Source organism: Hippocampus guttulatus, chromosome 4, assembly GCF_054856545.1.
Source record: "Hippocampus guttulatus isolate MCC_2025c chromosome 4, RoL_Hgut_1.0, whole genome shotgun sequence".
Classification (NCBI taxonomy): domain Eukaryota; kingdom Metazoa; phylum Chordata; class Actinopteri; order Syngnathiformes; family Syngnathidae; genus Hippocampus; species Hippocampus guttulatus.
In genome coordinates, this window is record NC_141264.1 from 10,482,340 (window position 1) to 10,503,042 (window position 20,703).

General features: G+C 41.0%; 1 protein-coding gene across 4 annotated transcripts; it reads left to right on the forward strand.

Moving 5' to 3' along the window:
- Positions 1 to 800: 800 nt before the first annotated feature.
- LOC147205894 (tyrosine-protein phosphatase non-receptor type 5-like) lies at positions 801 to 19,855 on the forward strand. 4 transcript variants are annotated; one of them, XM_086108637.1, is made up of 14 exons: positions 801 to 1,123; positions 5,752 to 5,855; positions 9,760 to 10,024; positions 11,111 to 11,233; positions 11,590 to 11,682; positions 13,203 to 13,462; positions 13,559 to 13,751; positions 14,103 to 14,187; positions 14,729 to 14,808; positions 14,924 to 15,061; positions 15,155 to 15,265; positions 16,464 to 16,624; positions 16,790 to 16,903; positions 17,540 to 19,855. In XM_086108637.1, exons 1-14 carry the CDS (start codon positions 968 to 970, stop codon positions 17,631 to 17,633), a joined length of 1,977 nt encoding a protein of 658 aa, XP_085964763.1. In that variant the 5' UTR covers positions 801 to 967; the 3' UTR covers positions 17,634 to 19,855. The 4 variants fall into 4 exon arrangements, with proteins under 4 accessions (XP_085964763.1, XP_085964766.1, XP_085964767.1 ...); XM_086108640.1 differs by having other exon boundaries at positions 1,089 to 1,123; positions 9,743 to 10,024; XM_086108641.1 differs by lacking the exon at positions 801 to 1,123 and adding an exon at positions 1,142 to 1,297.
- Positions 19,856 to 20,703: the final 848 nt, after the last annotated feature.

Consider the following 20,703-nt stretch of genomic DNA (forward strand, 5'->3'; position numbering starts at 1 on the left):
GAAGAGAAATCTGTAGTAGAATGATCTGTTAAATTGGACACATTGGACTTGGACACTAAGCAGAATAGAAGAAGAAGAAGCAGAAGAAGAAAATGTTTTTGTTTTTGAAAAGGAATTATCTTTTTACTCCACAGAGTTATGAAGAAAACTGTTGTAATTGTAGCTGTAAATATACTTGTGTCTTTGCATATGTAGCATATGTAGAAAATTTGATTAGTCGTAGAAGTGGTCATTTAGTCCCCATTACTCCTATTCACTCCTGTTTCTCGAAAGCTACAATTCGACTGCTGACCAACATAAACTGAAAAAAAAAAAGATTTTGGGATGAACTGAATTTAAACATGTGCATTGGTTGCAAATAATTATAATGTGACAAACTGCTACAAATTTCCTGTGTTTTTAAACAATACAGAAATACATTTTAATTATGTGCTACCGAAAATCAAGTACTGTACTTGTTTTTTCCAATGTAACCCCGCCTTTTTTGTTTTGCAAACTAGCATGTAAAAGTCATTTTCAATATACATTAGGCTGCAAACAGCTAAAAAATACAAATGGCCCCCGGGCCATAAGTTGGACACCACTGCTGTAATCCATGAATACTACTAAATATATGTGTAAAAAAAGGAGTTCAGCACGTTATCGAAAAAAAATATTTGCAACATTTATGTCCCTCTAATGTGATGAATGGGGATTCATCACCCCCCCTCTCTCTTTCGCTCTCTCTCTCTCTCCCCCCTCTCTCGCTTGCTCTCTCTCCTTCTCTCTCACTCGCACTCCCTCATTCTCGCTCTGTTGCCAAGGCTACCGCACAGCCTCTTGCTGCATATACCTAGATGAAGCTGCCGCCTGTGGATCTTACTCTGCTCCCGGATACAAACAATAGCGAGCCCATCACAATTGTCATGGCTCTTTCTCACACGCAAACACGCACCGCTTAAGTCCCCGCGGCTTCCGCCAGCCTCGCATGTGTCTTTCACCCTGTCACCGTCGGTCTGTCTCATCCGAGCGCGCATCATCTCCAGCAGACAGAGGAGCGGCAAAGGAATTGGTATTTGGCTGCTGCTCTTTGGCTCAGAGGGAGAAGAGCACCAGATGGCCATTTGAAGGAGAGCTCAGTCAGGTAAGTGGACTTATGCTAACCAGACTTAAGACTGGGGATGAGTGTTCCGGCCCTCCCTCTCCTCCCTCGGTCTTTCCCCCTCTGTGGTTATGCGACATGAGGTGAATACCAATAGGAGGATGAAGGAAGCCCCTGTGGTTCATATGGCTGCCGTGCTCTCCTGGCTGAGAAAAGGTACAGTCATGTAGCCTGCATGACCAACACGTTGGTTCTTCATCAGCCTTGGATTTTTACATTCCTTTATTGGCATTTAAAAGCTTGAGGTGTGTGTGTGTGTGTGTGTGTGTGTGTGTGCGCGTGTGTGTGTGTGTGTGTGTGTGTGTGTGTGTGTGTGTGTGTGTGTGCGAGACAATGGGGGAGTTACCACCGAGAGATGCAACAGTCCACCTCCCCGGGGTGATTCATTACTAATCTATCCCTCTCTGCTCTGTGTGGTTGCTCGCGCACACCGTAGATACGAACGTGATATGAATGGCCTTTTGTCTAAGTATGAATGACGGGCTGGGAATGCCATTCTTCCATCGATGTTGTGATGCAGCGCACTCATATCATGCAATTTTCTGTTGGCGCGAATCCAGATTTAGCTCCTTCCGCCTGTAAACCATTGGCTATGCAGCATATTTTAATTATTCATGTGGTAGAGCTTCGGCTGAATTGCATGTTTACATGTGATATGGATGAGATTTTTTTTTAATTCCCATAATTGCTGCAGAAAGTCTGAGTCTAGTAAACTAATAAAGGGGATTGGGTATCTGCGCCCACGATGCACGGCAGGACGTCACATTTCAACTTCAAGGTCATTTCTTGTAAGCTACTGTTTGTATTAATGATCATTAGTAAGCAGTCAATGAGGGAGGTCTTGATCCTGTGACTCAATCTCATGTTTCCATTCTATCATCACTTTCAGGAAGATTTCCTCTTTGGCATTCAACAGAACACTTGACACTTTGAGTCAGCATGAAAAAGGAACTGCTGCTGTACCTGTACATTTTATTCGTGAAGCAATAGAGATAGTCTCTGATGACTCATATTTGGAGCAAGGGGACCGTTGCCCCATTAGAAGTTCCAGTTGCCGCTGTTTTTCATTCAATGGAATGCCCAGTGCAACCAGGAGACAAATGCTACGTTTCGCACAATTTTCAAATGGTTCCCAGGTATTTTAACAGCATATCAAGGATCATAAATTGCGGGACAACACACCCTATTTCTGGTTTTGCTAAAATTATTCAGTTTGAGGGTGGTCGGTTTTGTCTGATGCAAGTGAGCGAGTATGTACTATACATCACTCCATATACTGCAGGGCCATTGGCGACCATGGATGTCATTCCCATTTCAATTTTCACTCAAAAATGCAGCAGTTCTCATACTATGCCGTCTGCTGTATGTACAAATCACCAAGCACATACCGTGTGAACAATTTCACAGTGCATTCATGTATGAGCTCTTTGTTTAATATAGCAACGCTAACGATGATAGAAGGAGTTTCCTGCCAGGGATGTGGGTGTATTAAACTGTACATTCCAGTGGACAAACTCCGGTCATCTCTTGAAAGTTGGTTTGGATCTTTGTCCAGCTGAAGTGATCATTTTATGGAGTGAAAGCTTTCTGTGGGAGTGGTTATTATGTAAATTAGTACCACTATTATGTAACAGTGGGGATGGTGGGGGAAGTGCAAAACAGCTGACTCTGACACACTTGCAGAAATCGGCAACTAACAGATTTGTTTGTCATTTAATTTCACACTGGGGAAAGCACTCCAGAGACTACCATTAATAAGTAAAAAGTATGTTACTGTCTATAACTGACCATATGTTATGACCAAGTATGTTACTGACCAAGCTCAAAACCTGGGGGGACCGAGCCTTCTCTGTCGCCGCCCCCACCCTCTGGAACGCTCTACCACAACACATCCGCAACTGTACTGACCTCCAATCCTTCAAATCATCCCTTAAAACTCACCTGTTCCGCAATGCTTTTAATACCTTTTAATCTCTTTTACCCATTTTGCTTTCTGTTCATTTAAATGTGCTTTTGTAAATTATGTATGCTTGTTTTAAGTGCACATTTTATCCTGTGTTTTAAGCTCTTGTAAAGTGTCTTTGAGTGTGATGAAAAGCGCTTTCAAATAAAATGTATTATTATTATTAGTATTATAATACATCACTTCGAAAGTAAAACATATTTTTTTAAATTTCCCCCACACGGAACAAGGAAGGTCAAATTAAACCTAGAGTAACTGTTTGACTTACTTAAACATGAAAACAATGAATCATCCAGACAAAAAATAAATAAATAAAATCGCAATGTGTGTGTTTGCTCAAGCTATCTGTTGTAGTACCAACATTGGCCTGTGAGAGGCACCATGGTGCAACAGGCCATCCGAACAGATGTAAAATACAAAGAAGAAAGGAAGAGTAGTAGTCGTAGTAGTAGTAGTAATATTAGTAGTAGTCGAAGAAGAAAAATGGAAGACGTGAGTCTGGTCTTGTCATTTTTATTGTATGAATGACTTGATACAAGCACTCAACATGACTAAGGTGCTGCTCTGCTTTTGTCATGCAACAGTGTCAACTTCAGCAAGGGTCCTAATTTGCTATTGGTGTGTTTAACCTCACACATAAGGATTTGCATATGGAAATTATGAACAGATTTAACAGTTGGACAATATTCTGAGCATCTGATCATTGAGGAAAAAATCACTCTGAACACATTTCACACTACAGGAAAATTAGTCAGGATTGTGTTTCAGAAACATCAGAGAATCAAACCTTTGCTTTTTGCTGATTGATCATAGCGGGAGGGAAACAGCTCAAATTGGCTTGATTGTTAGTATGTCGGCTGTTCAGGGCACAGGACAGCCACATGCCATTTTTTAACTGAAACATTGCACGTCGAAAGCTAACCGTAAAGTTCATATCTCAATACTGGATGCAACTTGTTAATGGTTCATGTCCCACAATTTTTTCCCCTGTTGAAAAAAAATTAAAATCACTAGAAATGGTTAGTAAAACCTGTATGCCAGAGCTTCGGAAAGCACTGCCTTAATATAAAAATAGAATGCTGACATGCTGTTATGCCTCCATTATTTTCCAGACAGAGGAAGAAGGATCATCAGGAACATCCATTAAAACATGAGCCATCTGTCACCCAAAGAGAAAAATAATGACAGTAATTCCCTTTGTTCATGAAATGTCTGCCCATAGACAAGGATTCCGGTAACTAAAGGGTTTCGTTCGCACTCACTTTGATGTGTTAATGAGTGCAGATCAATAGAATATATATATATATATATATACTGTATGTATATATGAAGATGAAGGTAGAGGACTCTATCTATCTATCTATCTATCTATCTATCTATCTATCTATCTATCTATCTATCTATCCCTACATGAAATGTACTTTAAATGTAGCATCTAAATTTGCCCGGGTGTGAGTCATTTCACAACAGATATGGCTGCGCATGTGTGCACGCGTTTCTGTCTGTGAAGGTAAAAGGGCATTGAAGTTAAATTATAATACAAACAAACAAAACATATTCAGTATTCTTACTTCATTTTTATCGTTATACCCTGTTTTTTTTTCATATCCACCGCAAGTAATATAGGGTGTTGTTAATTTTTTTAGTTTTTAGTCATCTGATTATAATAGTGTGATACACAGGTCAAACATAAAACACAAGCAAGTCGAAAGAACTATGACAAACACTACGACTTTTACCTTGAAGACTAAAAGCAAAGAGAAGCCGTATTGTTTAACAAACTTGCACACTGTTTTTCTTCTGCTTGAGCCTGTGTCTAAGTGTGTGTACAGGTGTGTGAGAGCTCACTATAATATATGGGTTACCATGGATACCAAAATGCCAGCTTCAATGCATCACTACCTCAGCCTGCTTCACCTCCCATTCATCCCTGCATCCACTCACCTGTCCATCATTTCACAGTTCCTCCTACACACAATATTCCCCGGCATTCGCGTGCGTGTATACTAAGCATGTATGCATGTTGTATGTGTGCGTGTTGCCATGGCCACAGGCTGGGAGAACTAGTGTCATCACTTCAAACCCACCTTCACAGCTAGAGGAGAAAGAAAAACACTCAGAGGTGCAGCTTCACTGCCTACATTACCTGTACACACACACACACACGCACACACACACACGTAAAGACACACATGGACTTGGTCTCATTTTGCACAGAGCTCATGCTATTGGTTCTCAGTATGGCACGGAAGGAAAAGAGGGAGACCACAGAAAGAGAGCTCATGCATACGAATTGCAACTGGAGCAATCAGAATGTTTTGGGAGGGTGTCCGGCTGGATTCATCTCTGCCTCTTCGGGAAGGAGAGTGAAGGAAGCGAAGAAAGAGAAGGATGACATACAGTATTAACAGTTTACTATGCCACCTTACATCCCGAGCATGAATGCACAGCTGGCAGCTGACAAGAGTGCGACTCAGATGGAGTATTACTAACCCTGCCTCAGCAGGACTGCAAGTGCTTGAGTCACAATGAGGCTTCAATATGTATTTCGGGACACGATTCGGGCTGTATTTAGACTGTCGAACAATGTCTTTATTCCTTCGTATCTAACATCGTCGTACAATCACTGACATTTTCTGCCTTACAGGTTGCTGCTCAATGGCCAACATTGACTGGTTGGCGCAAGATACAGGATTTCTCTTCATCATGTGATCTGACTCCCACGCCATCCTTTCCTTCGCTCTACCTTAAGTGAGTGAGCCATGCGACCGGCTGGCTGCTTTCCAAATATTATCTTTCAAGTGGTAATCATTTTTCGTCTTGTTTGATCGTCTTGATTCCGAATAATCATTTTAAAAAAATGCAAAATAGCAAACGAGGTGACAATCTTTTACTTTCAAACAGCCACACAAAGCATGTGGTACAAAGCAAAACACCTTTATTAATGGTATGGCATCAATATCCGATTGGTTCGACCCCATCGCAGACTTAGCATGAAGAGTTGTTATTTCAATGAAACACAAAAGAAGGTAATTCTAACAAGGAGTACAAAATCCTTTTGCAAAATAGTTTTGTCCTCGGAATAAGTAAATGTCTGCTTCACAGTAAACAATGACATTGCAAGCACTGACCATATCGGTGCTGAGTTCTCCAGAGTATTTGACGGGATGTGGAATGTTTGGTTTCGTATCGTGGTCAAATGGTGGAGGAGAGGCAGCAGAAGATGCATTCTAAAAACACGCCTGAGCCACCTCGGATCTATTCTGCGTCTCAGCTTACCTCAAAGGGAAAGCTCAGACTCTGAAAAGAGGAAACTCATTTCGATCACGCATACCGATGATGTTGTTGTTTTGGTCAGAACATACATCAATGACTGACTACAGAGCTTTTCGCAAAGGCACCATAACTTCTCGACAGACCAACGCAGAGTCTGCATCATTGTAGACGCGGCACCAATCCGCCTGTCGATCTTCTTTCTTCCCCAAGTCCCCAAGCTACTTGACTTCATTGAAGGAGTGATCTCATTCCCGACCCTGAGAAGCTATTCGAGCAAATGTTGACGATCACAGCTCACCACATCTGCAAACAGCAAAGGCGTAATAGTGAGGCCAGCCAACCAGGCCCGCCTCAATGCCTGGGCTGTGCAGAGAAATTCCATAATGGTCATGAACAGACCATTATGGCAAATAATGACCTGTTGCCGGCAATGCGGACCATACTCTGACACAGCCGGGCACCAAGCGTTTTCCGTTGAGCTCCACCTCCAGTCCTGACTACTGAGGTGGGACCTGCATGGTGACTCATGTCTGGGCTAGATGTTACAAAAATTGTCTTCATCATAGGGAGTGTTGCTTTATATGGACCTAGGACTTTTTACTCTAACGAACACGAAGCCCCCAATAACTTAGCTCCGAGGGTATATGGGACACTGCTAGAGGCAAGTCGGTATACCGTAAGTTCCACAAAATGAGAAATGAGAAAATTGAAAAAAAAATGTACCACTAACAAGGAGGGAAAAAAACATAAAGGGCCCTGACGAGTATGGACACAAGCAATCAACAAAGTATGCAAATCAATCTGAACTAAACAAGGCAGGAGTAAAGCAAGGAAGAATACTAGGAAAATGCCATCACTTAAAGGGAAGAACAAGGAGAAGAAAAAACATCCAACTAATGAGCCGTATACAATCATGAGACCAGACAGAACACAGCACTACAAATGAGCAATACAAAGGAGCGATATAGCGTCTTCCTGGTGTCGCAGTAGAGCAGAGCTGATAGCTCACAGTAAGGCGCCTCCTTGCTTGTGCCGCCGATGGGAGAGAGGAACAATAAAGGAGGAGCTAAGTGAAAGAAAAAACCAAATCAAACTCAGAGTGGATCATGACAGGAACAAAACAATAGGGTGGCGCATGCGTTTGTGTGTGAGCGTGTGTGTGCGCGTGTGTGTGTGTGTACATATATGCATGCATGCATGCATGCGTTTATGCAGTTGTGTGCTTTCAGTAGATGATCATGCTCAGAACGAATGACAGGGATGAGAGCCACATGGTTGCCAAGGCGACGGACAGGGCTGTAAACACATTACCCCTGACTCATCTCTCCACAATTGAGAGTCTCTCACTCACACACATACACACACACACATACACGCACACACACACACACACACACACACACACACACACACACACACACACACACACACACACACGTACACACGTTCTCTGTCTCTCTGTCTCTGGCTCTGTCTCTCTCTCTCTCTCTCACTGACTTTCTTTCTCACTTTTTCTCGTTCACACACATACACTCACATAATAGAGTCCAATCTATGCTAGACATCTGCAGATGAGATCCACTTCAAGCCACTTAGCTGCATTTGAATGCGCCTGTGGAATAGGTTGAACTCTTTGTGTGTGCGTGTGTGCGTGTGTGTGTGTGTGTGTGCGTGTGTTTGTGTGAGAGAGAGAAAGAGAGAGAAAGAGTAAGAGACAGAGAGAGAGAGAACCACACACACACACACACACACACACACACACATTTCCTATATCACTCACTCATTCTCTCTTATTTCGAATCACACCCATCACACACAAACTGACAAACACAAGGAGGCAATGAGTAGGCTATTGAACTGGAAGCCATTGTATTGTGCCCAGTATTTTGTATTTCAGAAGCTAAGCAACAAAGAAAGACAGCAGATAGTAAGATGATTATGATTTTATTTTCATAAAATAATCTGTCATACATTTTTTGAAAGTGACAAAGAATGGGAACATTTAAAAATGTCCATCAAATATTTTTAAAAAGTTCACACCAATGTTTAAAAATTACATGCAATATTCTGTGACACCACATGTGACCACTTTAATGACCTTGTCACAATGTCACAATTCATGACAGCTCACAGGAAACTGTCACTTAGCATACCACTTACTTGAATGGGACTGACATATATTTCATGGTTTTCCCTCACGCATGTATGTGGAACAAAACTAATATTCACAAATAATAAAATACAGAAGACCCCATTTCTAGGTAAAGATACATTATATACAGAACTTATTATAGAATACGTGAGAAAGGGGAACTGGAGTGTTTATTGCTTGAAGTGAAGCATTCTAGGAGTTTACAATTTGCATTTCCATCTGGGAGAGTAAAAGATAACATTCGTGCCATGTCTCAGTGAAACCACATGAAAAATGCCACTGGAGGAAGAAGAGAGATTTGAATTTCCAAGTTTTTTTCAATCCACTCTCTATTTCGAGTTTGTGTCAGCTAAAATATTAAGGTATGTTACACACTGTGTGCTCTGTTGACAAGTGTTATCCTGCTTCAAAAGTACTGCCAGTCAAAAAAAATTCTCTGTATCACATTCAAGCTTAAAGAGAAAGACCCACAGTGCTGTGTGACTGTATGTGGTCCCCAATTGTAATTCTTATATTTATAAACAGAGTGCATTCTAAATGTTAAGTTTGCCATGGCAATATTCACAGTTGAAGGCTATTTGAGGCCAAAATGGAGTGCCTTAAAAATAAAAACATATGTTAAGTCTAGAGAGACGATTATATTAATTTATTATTGGTTGTTTTTATCCGAACAAGTAGATTTGATGTTTTGTTTAATGTTTTGTTTAAAAACATCAACAACAACAACAACTTGATTCTGAAGTGCCACTGTTAAAATGTGCTTCCAATGAAGTATTGGCCAAAGTGGTTGTCAATTGTATGATAAATGAAGTTGAATGTACTTTTAAAATCCAATACTGTCATCAGTGATGTAACAAAGTAATTAAAAGTCAAGTAACTAGTAGTGGAACTAAGTTACTTTTTCAACGTAACTGCGGCAACACTGCTTATAGGAACAATTAACTGTCCAGAATCAACATTTTTCATCATCTATGAACCAGGACGCAACCTGTTAAGACTTCACTTTTGTTAATGGGTCATCTTGGTTTGAGCTCTGAGGTATGCTGACAGATATTCAAATTATATGCGGTCATTATAGCATCGCCATATTTTGTTTTCATTGGCATCACAGTTCTGTTCTGTATATTGCTATATTGGTTTTAACTGGTCTCCATTTCCTCAGCCTTATGTGCATGCAGTATTCATGTGTCAAATCCTTCCCACTACGCAGGAGCCTTCTCTCAACAGGAGGATCATGACCCGCCGCCTGAGCAGCTCCACCCGCTCCCACACCGAGGACTCCATCTTCCTCAGGCCTGATGAGGACCCCGTTTGGCTGGATGAGCCCACAAAGACAGGAAAGAGAGTTGATGGAGCCACTAAGACGGAAGGCTTGCTAGGAAGCACGGAGGGGAAAAGTTCACAAAAAGAAGAAGCGTTTTTGCACAAAGTCTATGCATTGGTGGTTGAGTTCCACTACTGGGTCGCCCTCTTTTTTGTCTCCCAAGTCACGGTATGTGAATCGATGTTAGGGGGTATGGAATGAAACACCCCAAAAGATACCTTTTAATGTATTTTGGGTTCAGCTCCTACAGAGTAAGAGTATGAATGTGAGTGTAAATGGTTGTCCGGTTATTTTGCGTGCCATGCGATAGACTGACAAGCAGTATAAAATGTAGTCCCTCTTTTGCAGGATTTGTGCAGTAGAATTAGACACACCATTTTGATCGGCAAATGACCACAATAAGCAGCATTATAATCAATCACGTATAGAAATTGGTATGCACAGTAAGACAAATACCGATTTGTCTTACTGTTTATTGTGCATGTTAAATTGCTCCATGATGGCTGTTTGAAAGTGATCCATAAATACTGTTGACTTGACTTGACTTGACATAGACAGTATATAGATAGATAGATAGATAGATAGATAGATAGATAGATAGATAGATAGATAGATAGATAGATATAAAGCTCCTTTGTAGACAATACCACTATATGCCTCGAAAATGCCTCACTGATTAGGGCACAAGGCTGCACTTGGACAATTTGCCTGTATTTCATCCATCCATCCATTTTCCGAACCGCTTGATCCCCACTAGGGTCGCGGGGGGTGCTGGAGCCTATCCCAGCCGTCTTCGGGCAGTAGGCGGGGGACACCCTGAATCAGTTGCCAGCCAATCGCAGGGCACACAGAGACGAACAACCATCCACGCCCACACTCACACCGAGGGACAATTTAGAGCGCCCAATCAGCCTGCCATACATGTTTTTTGGAATGTGGGAGGAAACCGGAGCACCCGGAGAAAACCCACGCAGGCCCGGGGAGAACATGCAAACTCCACACAGGGAGGCCGGAGCTGGAATCGAACCCGGTACCTCTGCACTGTGAAGCCGACGTGCTAACCACTGGACTACCGGGCCGCCCGCCTGTATTTCAGTGGTTGTGTAATTGGCCAGGATCTTATCTTCGCTTCATGCTTGTCACCGAAAAACAGCCTTGGTGCTGAGCACATGTGAATGTGAAACAACCTTGGTGCTGCACAAATGTGAATGACGGGCAACACAGTGACACTCTGCCTTCCCTCTTTCCTCTCAGGGGTACTGGATGTTCTTCGTGGTGGAAGGAAATGGGCCATTTGCCTCTATCTATAAAGCTCTCCAGGTCATCGACTTCTGTCTCGGGTTTGTCTTACCCTCCCACCCGATATTCGGAATGGACGTAAGTTTGAAATGACATCATATTGTTGTTCTTCTTTCATAGGCCATCTAACTGCATGTAAATAAACTGCATCTTATTCATTCGACTTTAGTTACTTGGACATTTGATTTCTTACCTCAGTACACCACAGTTTAATTTAGGACAAGATAATCAATATGTGACTTATTACAGAATTCCAGCTATACCAGACCTGAGTTCATAAAAATATGGGATGTACAAATGATAGTAAATACAGATATTCTGTCAGCAAACAGTTTACTGAACAAAGAATGCCTTTTTTCTACATGAAACAGAATGCAAAGATGTCATATGTCCAATGTGTAATCCCTTGTCCTCCTTGTCACTGCTCTTGTCAGTCCGTGGCGCTGAGGCATGTGGTAAACACGACACAGCAAGCATGGATCATCTACGTCACTGCAGGCATTGGCGTGGCCATCTGTGTTTTTATGGTATGCACAAACTGTATGCACACACTTGTATGCCAAATTCCACACTTGGGTCTTTTTTCCATCATTGGCTGATTATTATGGGTAACCTTACTTAATGCAAATTGATGAGCAGTTGGTAAATTGATATGATTTTTGTGTGCATGTGTTATGTATCTTTTGTGTTTTGATACAGGGCAATTGACTATCACTGCATTCAAGATACTTACTATTGCAAAAAAAATTAAAAATAAATAAATTGTGCATTTGGACTGTAGTAACACCCCCAAATTAAAAATTGATTGCTATCTCGATTTCTGTTATCCGGTTTGATCCGTGACTCGATTTTTTGTGAGGAGAGGGGAAAGCAAGAAGAGGTTTTGATTGCAAAAAGTGGATTATTTATGAGAACAAAACAAAACATGACAAAATTATGAAACTTTTTTCTTTTCGCTCACAAAAATACTAAAAAATACACAAAACTAACCCATGTGCCTGAGATTAAGATCAAGAAAACAAACATTGAGGCAGCAGACTGTTTGCGCCTCTCTCCTTATGAACTAACACAAGCAGTAACCACAATTTTGCCCACTCATGTCACATGACATTCTGCTATTTCAAAGGTGAGGCAGGTTTGCGCCCTAGAGGGTCGCGATTTCGGTTTCGATATGATCTGTGGTGGTCCGGCACGGTTTCCGGAGTTTTCCACAGTGACCAACCGGGCAGGGTTTTGAGAAAGACTTCTTCCATCAGCGCTTCATCTTATCAAATGGATTCCTCCACTATTCTAACAAACATTGTAAAGCAAAATTCTCCCATCTGCGGCCCCTTCTCAAGTTTTTAAATTTTTTTAGTTTTTCATGCCCTAATGTGGCGTTACGATCAGGCGATGTTGTTAATATTGGTCAACTGTGGGCATGTCTAGCCCTTTGAGACTTTTTGTGAATCAGGCCTATGTAAACAAATTTGACTGGGCTTGACAACAGCCCAAGGTTCAAATCCACACAGCCAACATCTCAGGGTTGAAAGTCAAGTGCGCAAAAGCAGCAGGCTCAAAGCCCAGATTGCCAGCCCAAGACATTTTAAAAATTCTAACCAGATTCCTACCAATTGAAGCTCAACAGAGGATGGAAGACGCAACAAGACAACGACCTAAAAGACAGGAGTAACCAAATTAAGATCCTGAAAGATTTTTTTCAAGCGATCCAAATTTTTCCCTGACCATTGTGCAGGGATGACCTTCAAATACTGGAAACATTTGGCTGAGGTTGTTGCTGCTATCAGACGATCAACCAATTGCTAAATCAAAAGGTTCACATGCTTTTTCAGTAATTCAGTAATTGTTGTGTGGTTTTATTTATGGTTAACTGTGTTTGTCTGTTGTTGTGAATTATTGTAGATGAAGATCAGATCACCTTCTATGACCAATTTATGCTTTATTTATGTCACTCAAAAGGCATTATTGAGATTATTTTTCTTGGAATAGTATGCTTGACTGACCAGCGGCTACATATTGCGCTTCTCCTCCACTCATCTGTCTTCAGGTCATCCACATGGTGTGTAGGTGGCGTTACGGCACTGGCTTATGGTCATCGGGAAACACTTCAAGGGACATTGGAGATAGACGTCAATCTGTGAGCCGCCAGCCCTCCTTCACCCTGTCAGAGTGGACGGATGCCCAAGAGGACCTGATGGATCTGGATGCCGTGCCTCAGACTCCAGTCTTTGAAATAGGAACTGACATCAACAAGCCAGAGGGAGATGCGGCAACTCTCACAGTCACACCAGTGGGGCTTCAGGAGAGGTTTGTTACTCTTGATTTGAATTTGTGGAACGCACTGGCATAGAAATTGTCATATATTATGTAGGTGTTTTATTTGAATCGGTAAATCTCACACAGGAGAGGCTCCAATGTTTCACTGACCTTGGACATGTGTACACCGGGCTGCACGGAGCCTTACGGCTACGGAGCGCAGCTTTCCCCTAGAGACCAGTCAGCCCAAGAGTACCTGCGGCAGGGAACACACATCCTCACCCCTGCCATGCTACACACACGGGCCATGGATGACCAGAGCCTGCAGGCTGAGTTCTATGTGAGTGCAACAAGAGCAACTCACCCACCTACACGTTTCAGATATCATACACAAAGAAGCACTGTGTACACCCAATGGAGCGCTGTACACCCGTAAGCTTTGCCTCAGTTTGTTAGTGGGCGAAGGAAAGATAGATACCAGCTTCATTTACATACAAACTCACAGATGATTCTACTGTCTGCTGGGCAATCAGAGATATGTTCAAAACTGCAAACAAGTCACACTACCCTCAGTCATGGCCATTTGCTACACATCACAAGTTGTCTCGAAAACTGAATCTTCACCACTTCATTATCTTATGGCATGGACGACATCGCCCATTGTTCCTGTTTCTGGTTTGTCCATTTGTAGGAAACGCCCATGAACTTTGTGGATCCTAAGGAGTACAACTACCCAGGGCTTGTGAGAAAGAACCGCTACAAAACCATCTTACCCAGTGAGTATGGCTGGATCCAACGTATTGTACAATGATATTGATATTATATGAAAGAATGATCATGATTTTTACGGTAGCTATAGACGAAGATTACACTACTTTCATACAAATGCAGTGCAGTAAAAGAACTGCGTTCAACTGTCGCAGAGCCATGTCGGCGTTTGTCCAAACGGAAGAGTTGCTCATGTCTGACCTGGACTATGTCGCACCGGAATCTAGCAAACTTAACTTGGCCCAGGAAGTCAGATGAAAAAAAATCCGTTTTTGGTATTGTGGTGGTTGTTTACATTTGTGTAAAACAGCACTGAATTGTACTGAGAGATGATGTGTGGCCTACCTCGAAAGGAACAGCAATCAAAATAAGCACATTGTTAAATTCTCATCACATCACAGTGTCAATCAAAACATAGTATCATTAAGTTGGGATTTGTAAAGGTAAGTTTTTTTTTGTTGTTGTTGTTGTTTTTTTGTGAAGGATGGGGGAAGTATAACGTGTCTTTTTCATTTCACTTTGTCTGTTGTTGATACTGTCTACCTCCAGACACACACAGCCGAGTGATTTTAAAATCACAAGAGGAAGACGATTTCCTCACTACATATATCAACGGCAATTATCTCAGAGTAAGTCAAATGTCTTTGTAAGCAAAATGTTCATTCATCATTGTCTGATCATTTTTATAAAGGTTTCCACAACAAAATATCACAATTATTCAAAAGAGGATTCCATTTTAACCAGGGTTATGGGGGTGAAGAGCGTGCTTACATCGCCACGCAGGGTCCAACGGTTAACACGGTGGGGGACTTCTGGAGGATGGTGTGGCAGGAGAGGACCCCAATCATTGTGATGATCACTAACTTGGAGGAAAAAAATGAGGTTTGCTGCTCAGTGATGATAATATTGTATGAGTTTGTGATCAGTCACTGCGGCTGTCACGCTGTTCATTTTGTCTGTGACTTTTTTTTCCAGAAATGTGCCGAGTACTGGCCTGAGGACACTGTGACCCACGAGGAGATTGAAATTGCTGTTGTTACGGTTACACAGGAGGACGACTACAGTCTGAGGGTGTTTTCGTTGAAGGTAAGGCACGCAATGGTTAATGCATTGCAGAAAAGAAAAGACCTGAAATACAATTAAAAGCAGGCCTTAGTGGGCCTGCCTCACAGTCAGTTCAGTGTTAAAATCTCAGGTCATAGTCCAGTTTGCATGTTTTCCCTGTACCTTGTTGATTTCCCCCCATATTCCAACAACATGTTTCAGCTGCAGGAGTTGAAAACTCATATACTATACAGAGCTATTAAACACAGTAAAATACTTTTCAGAAGGCCACTTCCTATCTCTGTACGAAACATAATTGTGTAATGTAATGTGATTGGGAAGGGAATGATGAGATGGTGATTTGGGGGCGTTTTGTTAGCCGGTAGCTAAAAATTAGTTGCAAGTTCATTGAAGATTCCAAAAAACGTACGAGAACCTTAAAGAAACAAAGTTACATTTCCATTGGATCATAGAGATACCTGCTTCACAGTTGGCAGGTACTGGGCTTAAATCTCTTCCCGTATGGAGTTTGCATGCTCTCCAGCTTCCTCCCGCACTCCAGCATCATACCATGTTAGTTAAGTAAAGGCTATAACCTTTCTACACGTATGAATGTGAGTGTGAATGGTTGTTTATCTAAATGTGACCTGCTATTCACTTGGGTCAAGTCCAGGCTGTAATCCGTCTCTTGCAGGCCTAGGTTCTAGCTCCCCTGCAAGCTTATGTTATATTATTAATGATCAACTTACATAGATAATGGATGAGTGGATGGATGTGTTTCATAATATACAATTGTAAGCTCCAATACTGTAACTGTCTCTGATTTATTTATGACTTAGTCATGGCTTGTATTTTCTAATAGGTAGACTCAAACCTAGATTTCTGAAGCGCGATTAGAATGATTACGCAGGCAAAATTGTTCAGAATGTGATCCCATAGAAAAAGGTGTTGCCTCCTGAAATGTTCCTGGAAAGTACTACATTATTAGTTAATATCTAACGAGCAACCCGTTCACCTTGACGTGACATGCAAAAATGACTGGAAAAGTCTAAATGTTAATGATTGTTAGACTCAAGGAGAGCCAGTGGATGTAACTGGACAGCAAAATCTGAAAATCTTCACTGTACTCCTGCCTCAGGGACACAATTAAATCTCTTCCCATCTGTTAATCCGTATTTCATGCCATTGTGCGGGCCTGTTTGTGCATTTGCCTGTACACGTGTGTGTATGCACATGCCAGTGTGGAGATGAGGAGCGGAGTCTGCGGCAGTACTGGTACACCTCATGGCCTGACCAGAAGACTCCAGACAAAGCGCCACCTCTTTTGGAACTTGTCCAGGAAGTGGAAAGAGCCAGGGAGGAGGCCCCACCCACTAGTGGACCTATAATTGTGCATTGCAGGTATCGACATCAAATCGGTTAATAGTCATTGTGGTGCTTTAATAAAACATAAAGCAGCTACAATATCAAACATTTTGCTTTATTGAAGAACAGGCCAGATTGGTTGAACGACAGGTTATGACTACAGGTAAACACATTAATTCCTCTTCATCATTTTGTTTGCAGTGCTGGAATCGGTCGGACTGGCTGCTTCATTGCCACCTCCATCCTGTGTAAGCAGCTAAGGATGGAGGGTGTGGTTGACATCCTTGGAACTACCTGCCAATTGCGCCTGGACAGGTGATATATAGTCTCCTTATCTACAGCATGTCAAGTGTGGATAGAGATACTGTAGAGGCTGTTACACCACCAAATTCTTGTAAATTAGGGGTGTCAAACTGTAAAGGGCCACACTGTGATTATGATTGCTTGGGGGGGGGGGGGTAGTTATAATAGTGAAACACCAGGAGTGTAATGGCGTGCTAACAGTCACGGTTCAGTACATATATTGGGTTTACTGTCATGGTTCAGTTCTCATTTCCTGTAAATGAACACAATACAAAATAAACTGCTAATGTTTTATGTGAACAAGAGCAGATGTAATGACATTTAAAATGAAACAGTAATTTCTTCTGCATTTTTTTAGAACAGTGTAAAAATAATGGATTGGCATCTTTTTTTGGTCATGAATTAATGTGCAATAGAAATCAACACGAATGCGTTTGTACTCTACTTCATTTTGTGTTACTTTGTGTGTGTGTTTGTTTGTTTGTGCGGGCACCAAAAAAGGTTTTTATTGAATTTACTCAATTTTACATTTTTGAAGTAGACCATCTACAGCTACGAAACAAAAATAAGTGAATTCAACACACCGTTTTTTTTTCATTGTCTAAATACAGTATGTATCTCAGTTCATTGTGAATGTGTGTTCATCAGGGGCGGGATGATCCAGACATGTGAGCAGTACCAGTTTGTACATCACGTCCTCAGCCTCTATGAAAAGCAACTGTCTCACGCCTCTGAAGAGTAGTGCTTGCACCCCAGCCACGCCCACACCGAGACACGCCACTGTACACTGTACCGCTTCTGGCGGTATGCACCACTGTACCAAGCATTATGTCATATGTCACCCTTTAAAAAAAGGTCACATCATCATCTTCATCAATGACAGATGCAGGCTTCTTGAACAGTAACCTGTAATTGTTCCAACAATAAAGCAGGCATGTCAACTGCTACATAATGATCCTACTTACCCAAAATATTCTCATTTGCCATCCTGAGGTTATTACATTTATCTGCATGAGACACCACAGACTCATGAGCTAGCATCCGGCGCTGGTGTGTGCATTTCGGGTTAAAAACCTTATACAGGCACTTATTGGAATTAATAGGAATTACTGAAAATCTACCAAAATAAATGGAAATTAATTTTAGCATTAGGAAAATAATCATATTCATGTTAAATGTTGAATTTATGGCAAACTGAAATGTAATTGGATTTTCGAAAATGCAGTTTTATGTAGTTTCAACACAGATTGGATGAAACTACAAGTCACTCATTATTTGAAGTCAAATGATTTTTTGTTTTTTTTTAGAATTTATTTATTTTGCTGCATATCTACTTATGACAACAGAAAATGTTCTGTCATTACTATTTTTTTTTAAATAAAAGTACTCCAAATTTCCTGACAATCACAAGCATGAAGAGTGTCCAACAGTGTTTTCAGAATTCTTTAGCCGGACTTCCTATCATTTTTTTTTAATGAATTAAAAACGAGCACTACCATATCACAGCATTACATTTACACTAAATCTTGCTTGGTTAACTTTTTCCATCATGTCTTATTCTTATGATTTTAAAGAAACACACACACTGTCCTGTTTCTGTATTTGATACATTCAGGAGCCACCTCATCTTCAGGTTGCATGGTGCTAAGTGTTCCTTCAAGGCATGTGCAATGTAATGGAACAAAGGAATGTAAAACAGTTAGGTTATTATTGAACTAATTAGGATTTTTGTGCAACCTACAGTACACTAGTTCGACCATGCTGCCTGTGCAGTTCTCATGGTTCATGATGTTTACCATGTTAAGGCCACATCAACAAACTATCAGAGTCTTCACAGAGCCAGCAAGGTTGCGAGGGAGCCGCAGCTCAAGCCAAATGCTACGTGTTCAGAAAGACCTTCTGTGCTTGTGAATATCCCGTTTATGTTGTGCTCCTTCGAGCCACTTGCTCTGTGATGCCTCTGCTCTCAATTGTAGCTTCAACACGTGCGTAAAGTTAGACGCCCATGATTATTGTATAGACAGGTCTAGCCGAATCTGTGTGAAGCACAATATAACAACTAAGGTTGTCACTCTTATGTTCCGCTGTAAAGCTTTTTTTTTCTTTCCTGTATCGTTTAACGGATTGCATGTGCTGTATGGGACTCCGTAGGTCCACAATCAAAGCGACGTGATGGGTTGTCCTGCTTTTTGTCGTGTAAAATGGCGTGAAAGCCTACTATATTGCTTGCTCTCAGCCAATGCTTTTGATACAGTTTGCTTTTTGTGAAACCAACCAGAGATATTTTTAGAACATTTTGATACAATCCTTTTGTGTAGATGCCTTGTGTGCATTTTCATCCCCACCATGATGTACATACATAGGTCATACTGTGAATTACGACGAACATAAATTTTTATTGCAAGATTGAAGACAGAACAAAATGTGACAAGCTATCTTACAGTACACCAAAATTAATTATGTTCAGTTTCAGCAGTATTATATTCTGTACTTAAGCTTTGCTCTAATATGCTTTGCTGTTTGTGTTAGTTTTTACTATTTTCTTTTTCAGAGAATTTTACCTCAGACTGAGCAACACAGTCCCCAGTGCAGTCCATCTTGGACTCTCAAACACATCAAAATGAATTGCTATGTGCAAGGCAGCTAAAACAGTTCAGACCTACATATTTTTCCTTTGAAAAAAAGGCTAAATCTGTTGCAACGATAGAATTGAAAGTGTTGATCCCAGCAAAATTACATTTCTGTTTGTCACTTTACCGAATACTCTGTGTCTACTGAAATTCACGTTTTACTTGTTTAAAATGCTTACATTATCTCGTTGTAAGAATACAGGAAGAAATGATTAAATAAGAATCGCAAAATAGTAAAAATACAGAAAACCAGCAATCAGTATTCCTTTCCTCTGCAACAGTATTGCTTTAAGTTGTGAATTTTTGCGAATAAAAATCGATTTTCATGAACCTGTATTGTTTTCTATTGGATTTTATTCACGTGAAAATATTCACATGGCCACTATTAAGCCGCTTTCTTTTTAGGTTTTCACCATAACCGAGGGACACTAACTTGTACAACAACGGCGCAGTTATATAGAGGTGCCACTAGAGGTCAGTGTACCAAAATATAAAGGAATTGGTTTTGGTCACTGCACCATCAACCAGCTCGTCACTTGCCAACAATATCTTTGTGTCTCAGTACTTAGATATTATTTATTTATTTATTTATGTATGTATTTTTTTAATTTAATTTTAAAAATAAACATTGGGTTTACATGTATAGTTGCCTTAAAATTGATAGCCCATCCATCTTCTGTATCACATGTCCGATATATAATGTATATTTTTGGAACATGGGAGGAATACCCACAGAAAACCCATACAAGCATGAGGAGAACATGTTAACTCCACACATCCACACTGTAAGGCGAGGACTTAGCCGAAATTTGACCCAAGAATCTCAGAAAAGAAACAATAAAAAATTAATTAATCATTAACAGTAATGTTCTTATTTTGATAAATGTTGGGGAGGGGAGGGTTCTCTGCATCATATACTGACACACATTCATGATTTAATACAGAGCAAGCTCACAGTTTAAGCTAACTAATCTCCTCCTTAGGGCCCAGTGACCACAAGTGGGCCCTCAAGAGCAATTAAAACCCATCACAGCCTAAAGTAGTCTTTTTCTATGTCATTTTAATTTTATCGACAAAGAACAGCGTAATACTGTATCCAGCCATTCGTTTTCAAAACAGCTTCCTCTCACTAGAGGTGCGGGTAAGTTGGAGCCTATCCCAGTTGACTTTTGGCAAAAGCAG

Bases quoted from the DNA above. Each gene is read 5' to 3' on its own strand.
- LOC147205894 (XM_086108637.1), top strand. From the start codon at position 968: ATGTGTCTTTCACCCTGTCACCGTCGGTCTGTCTCATCCGAGCGCGCA. The intron at 11,683-13,202 runs GTATGCACAAAC...ATCTGTCTTCAG, and splicing joins TGGCCATCTGTGTTTTTATG to GTCATCCACATGGTGTGTAG. The intron at 13,463-13,558 runs GTTTGTTACTCT...AATCTCACACAG, and splicing joins CCAGTGGGGCTTCAGGAGAG to GAGAGGCTCCAATGTTTCAC.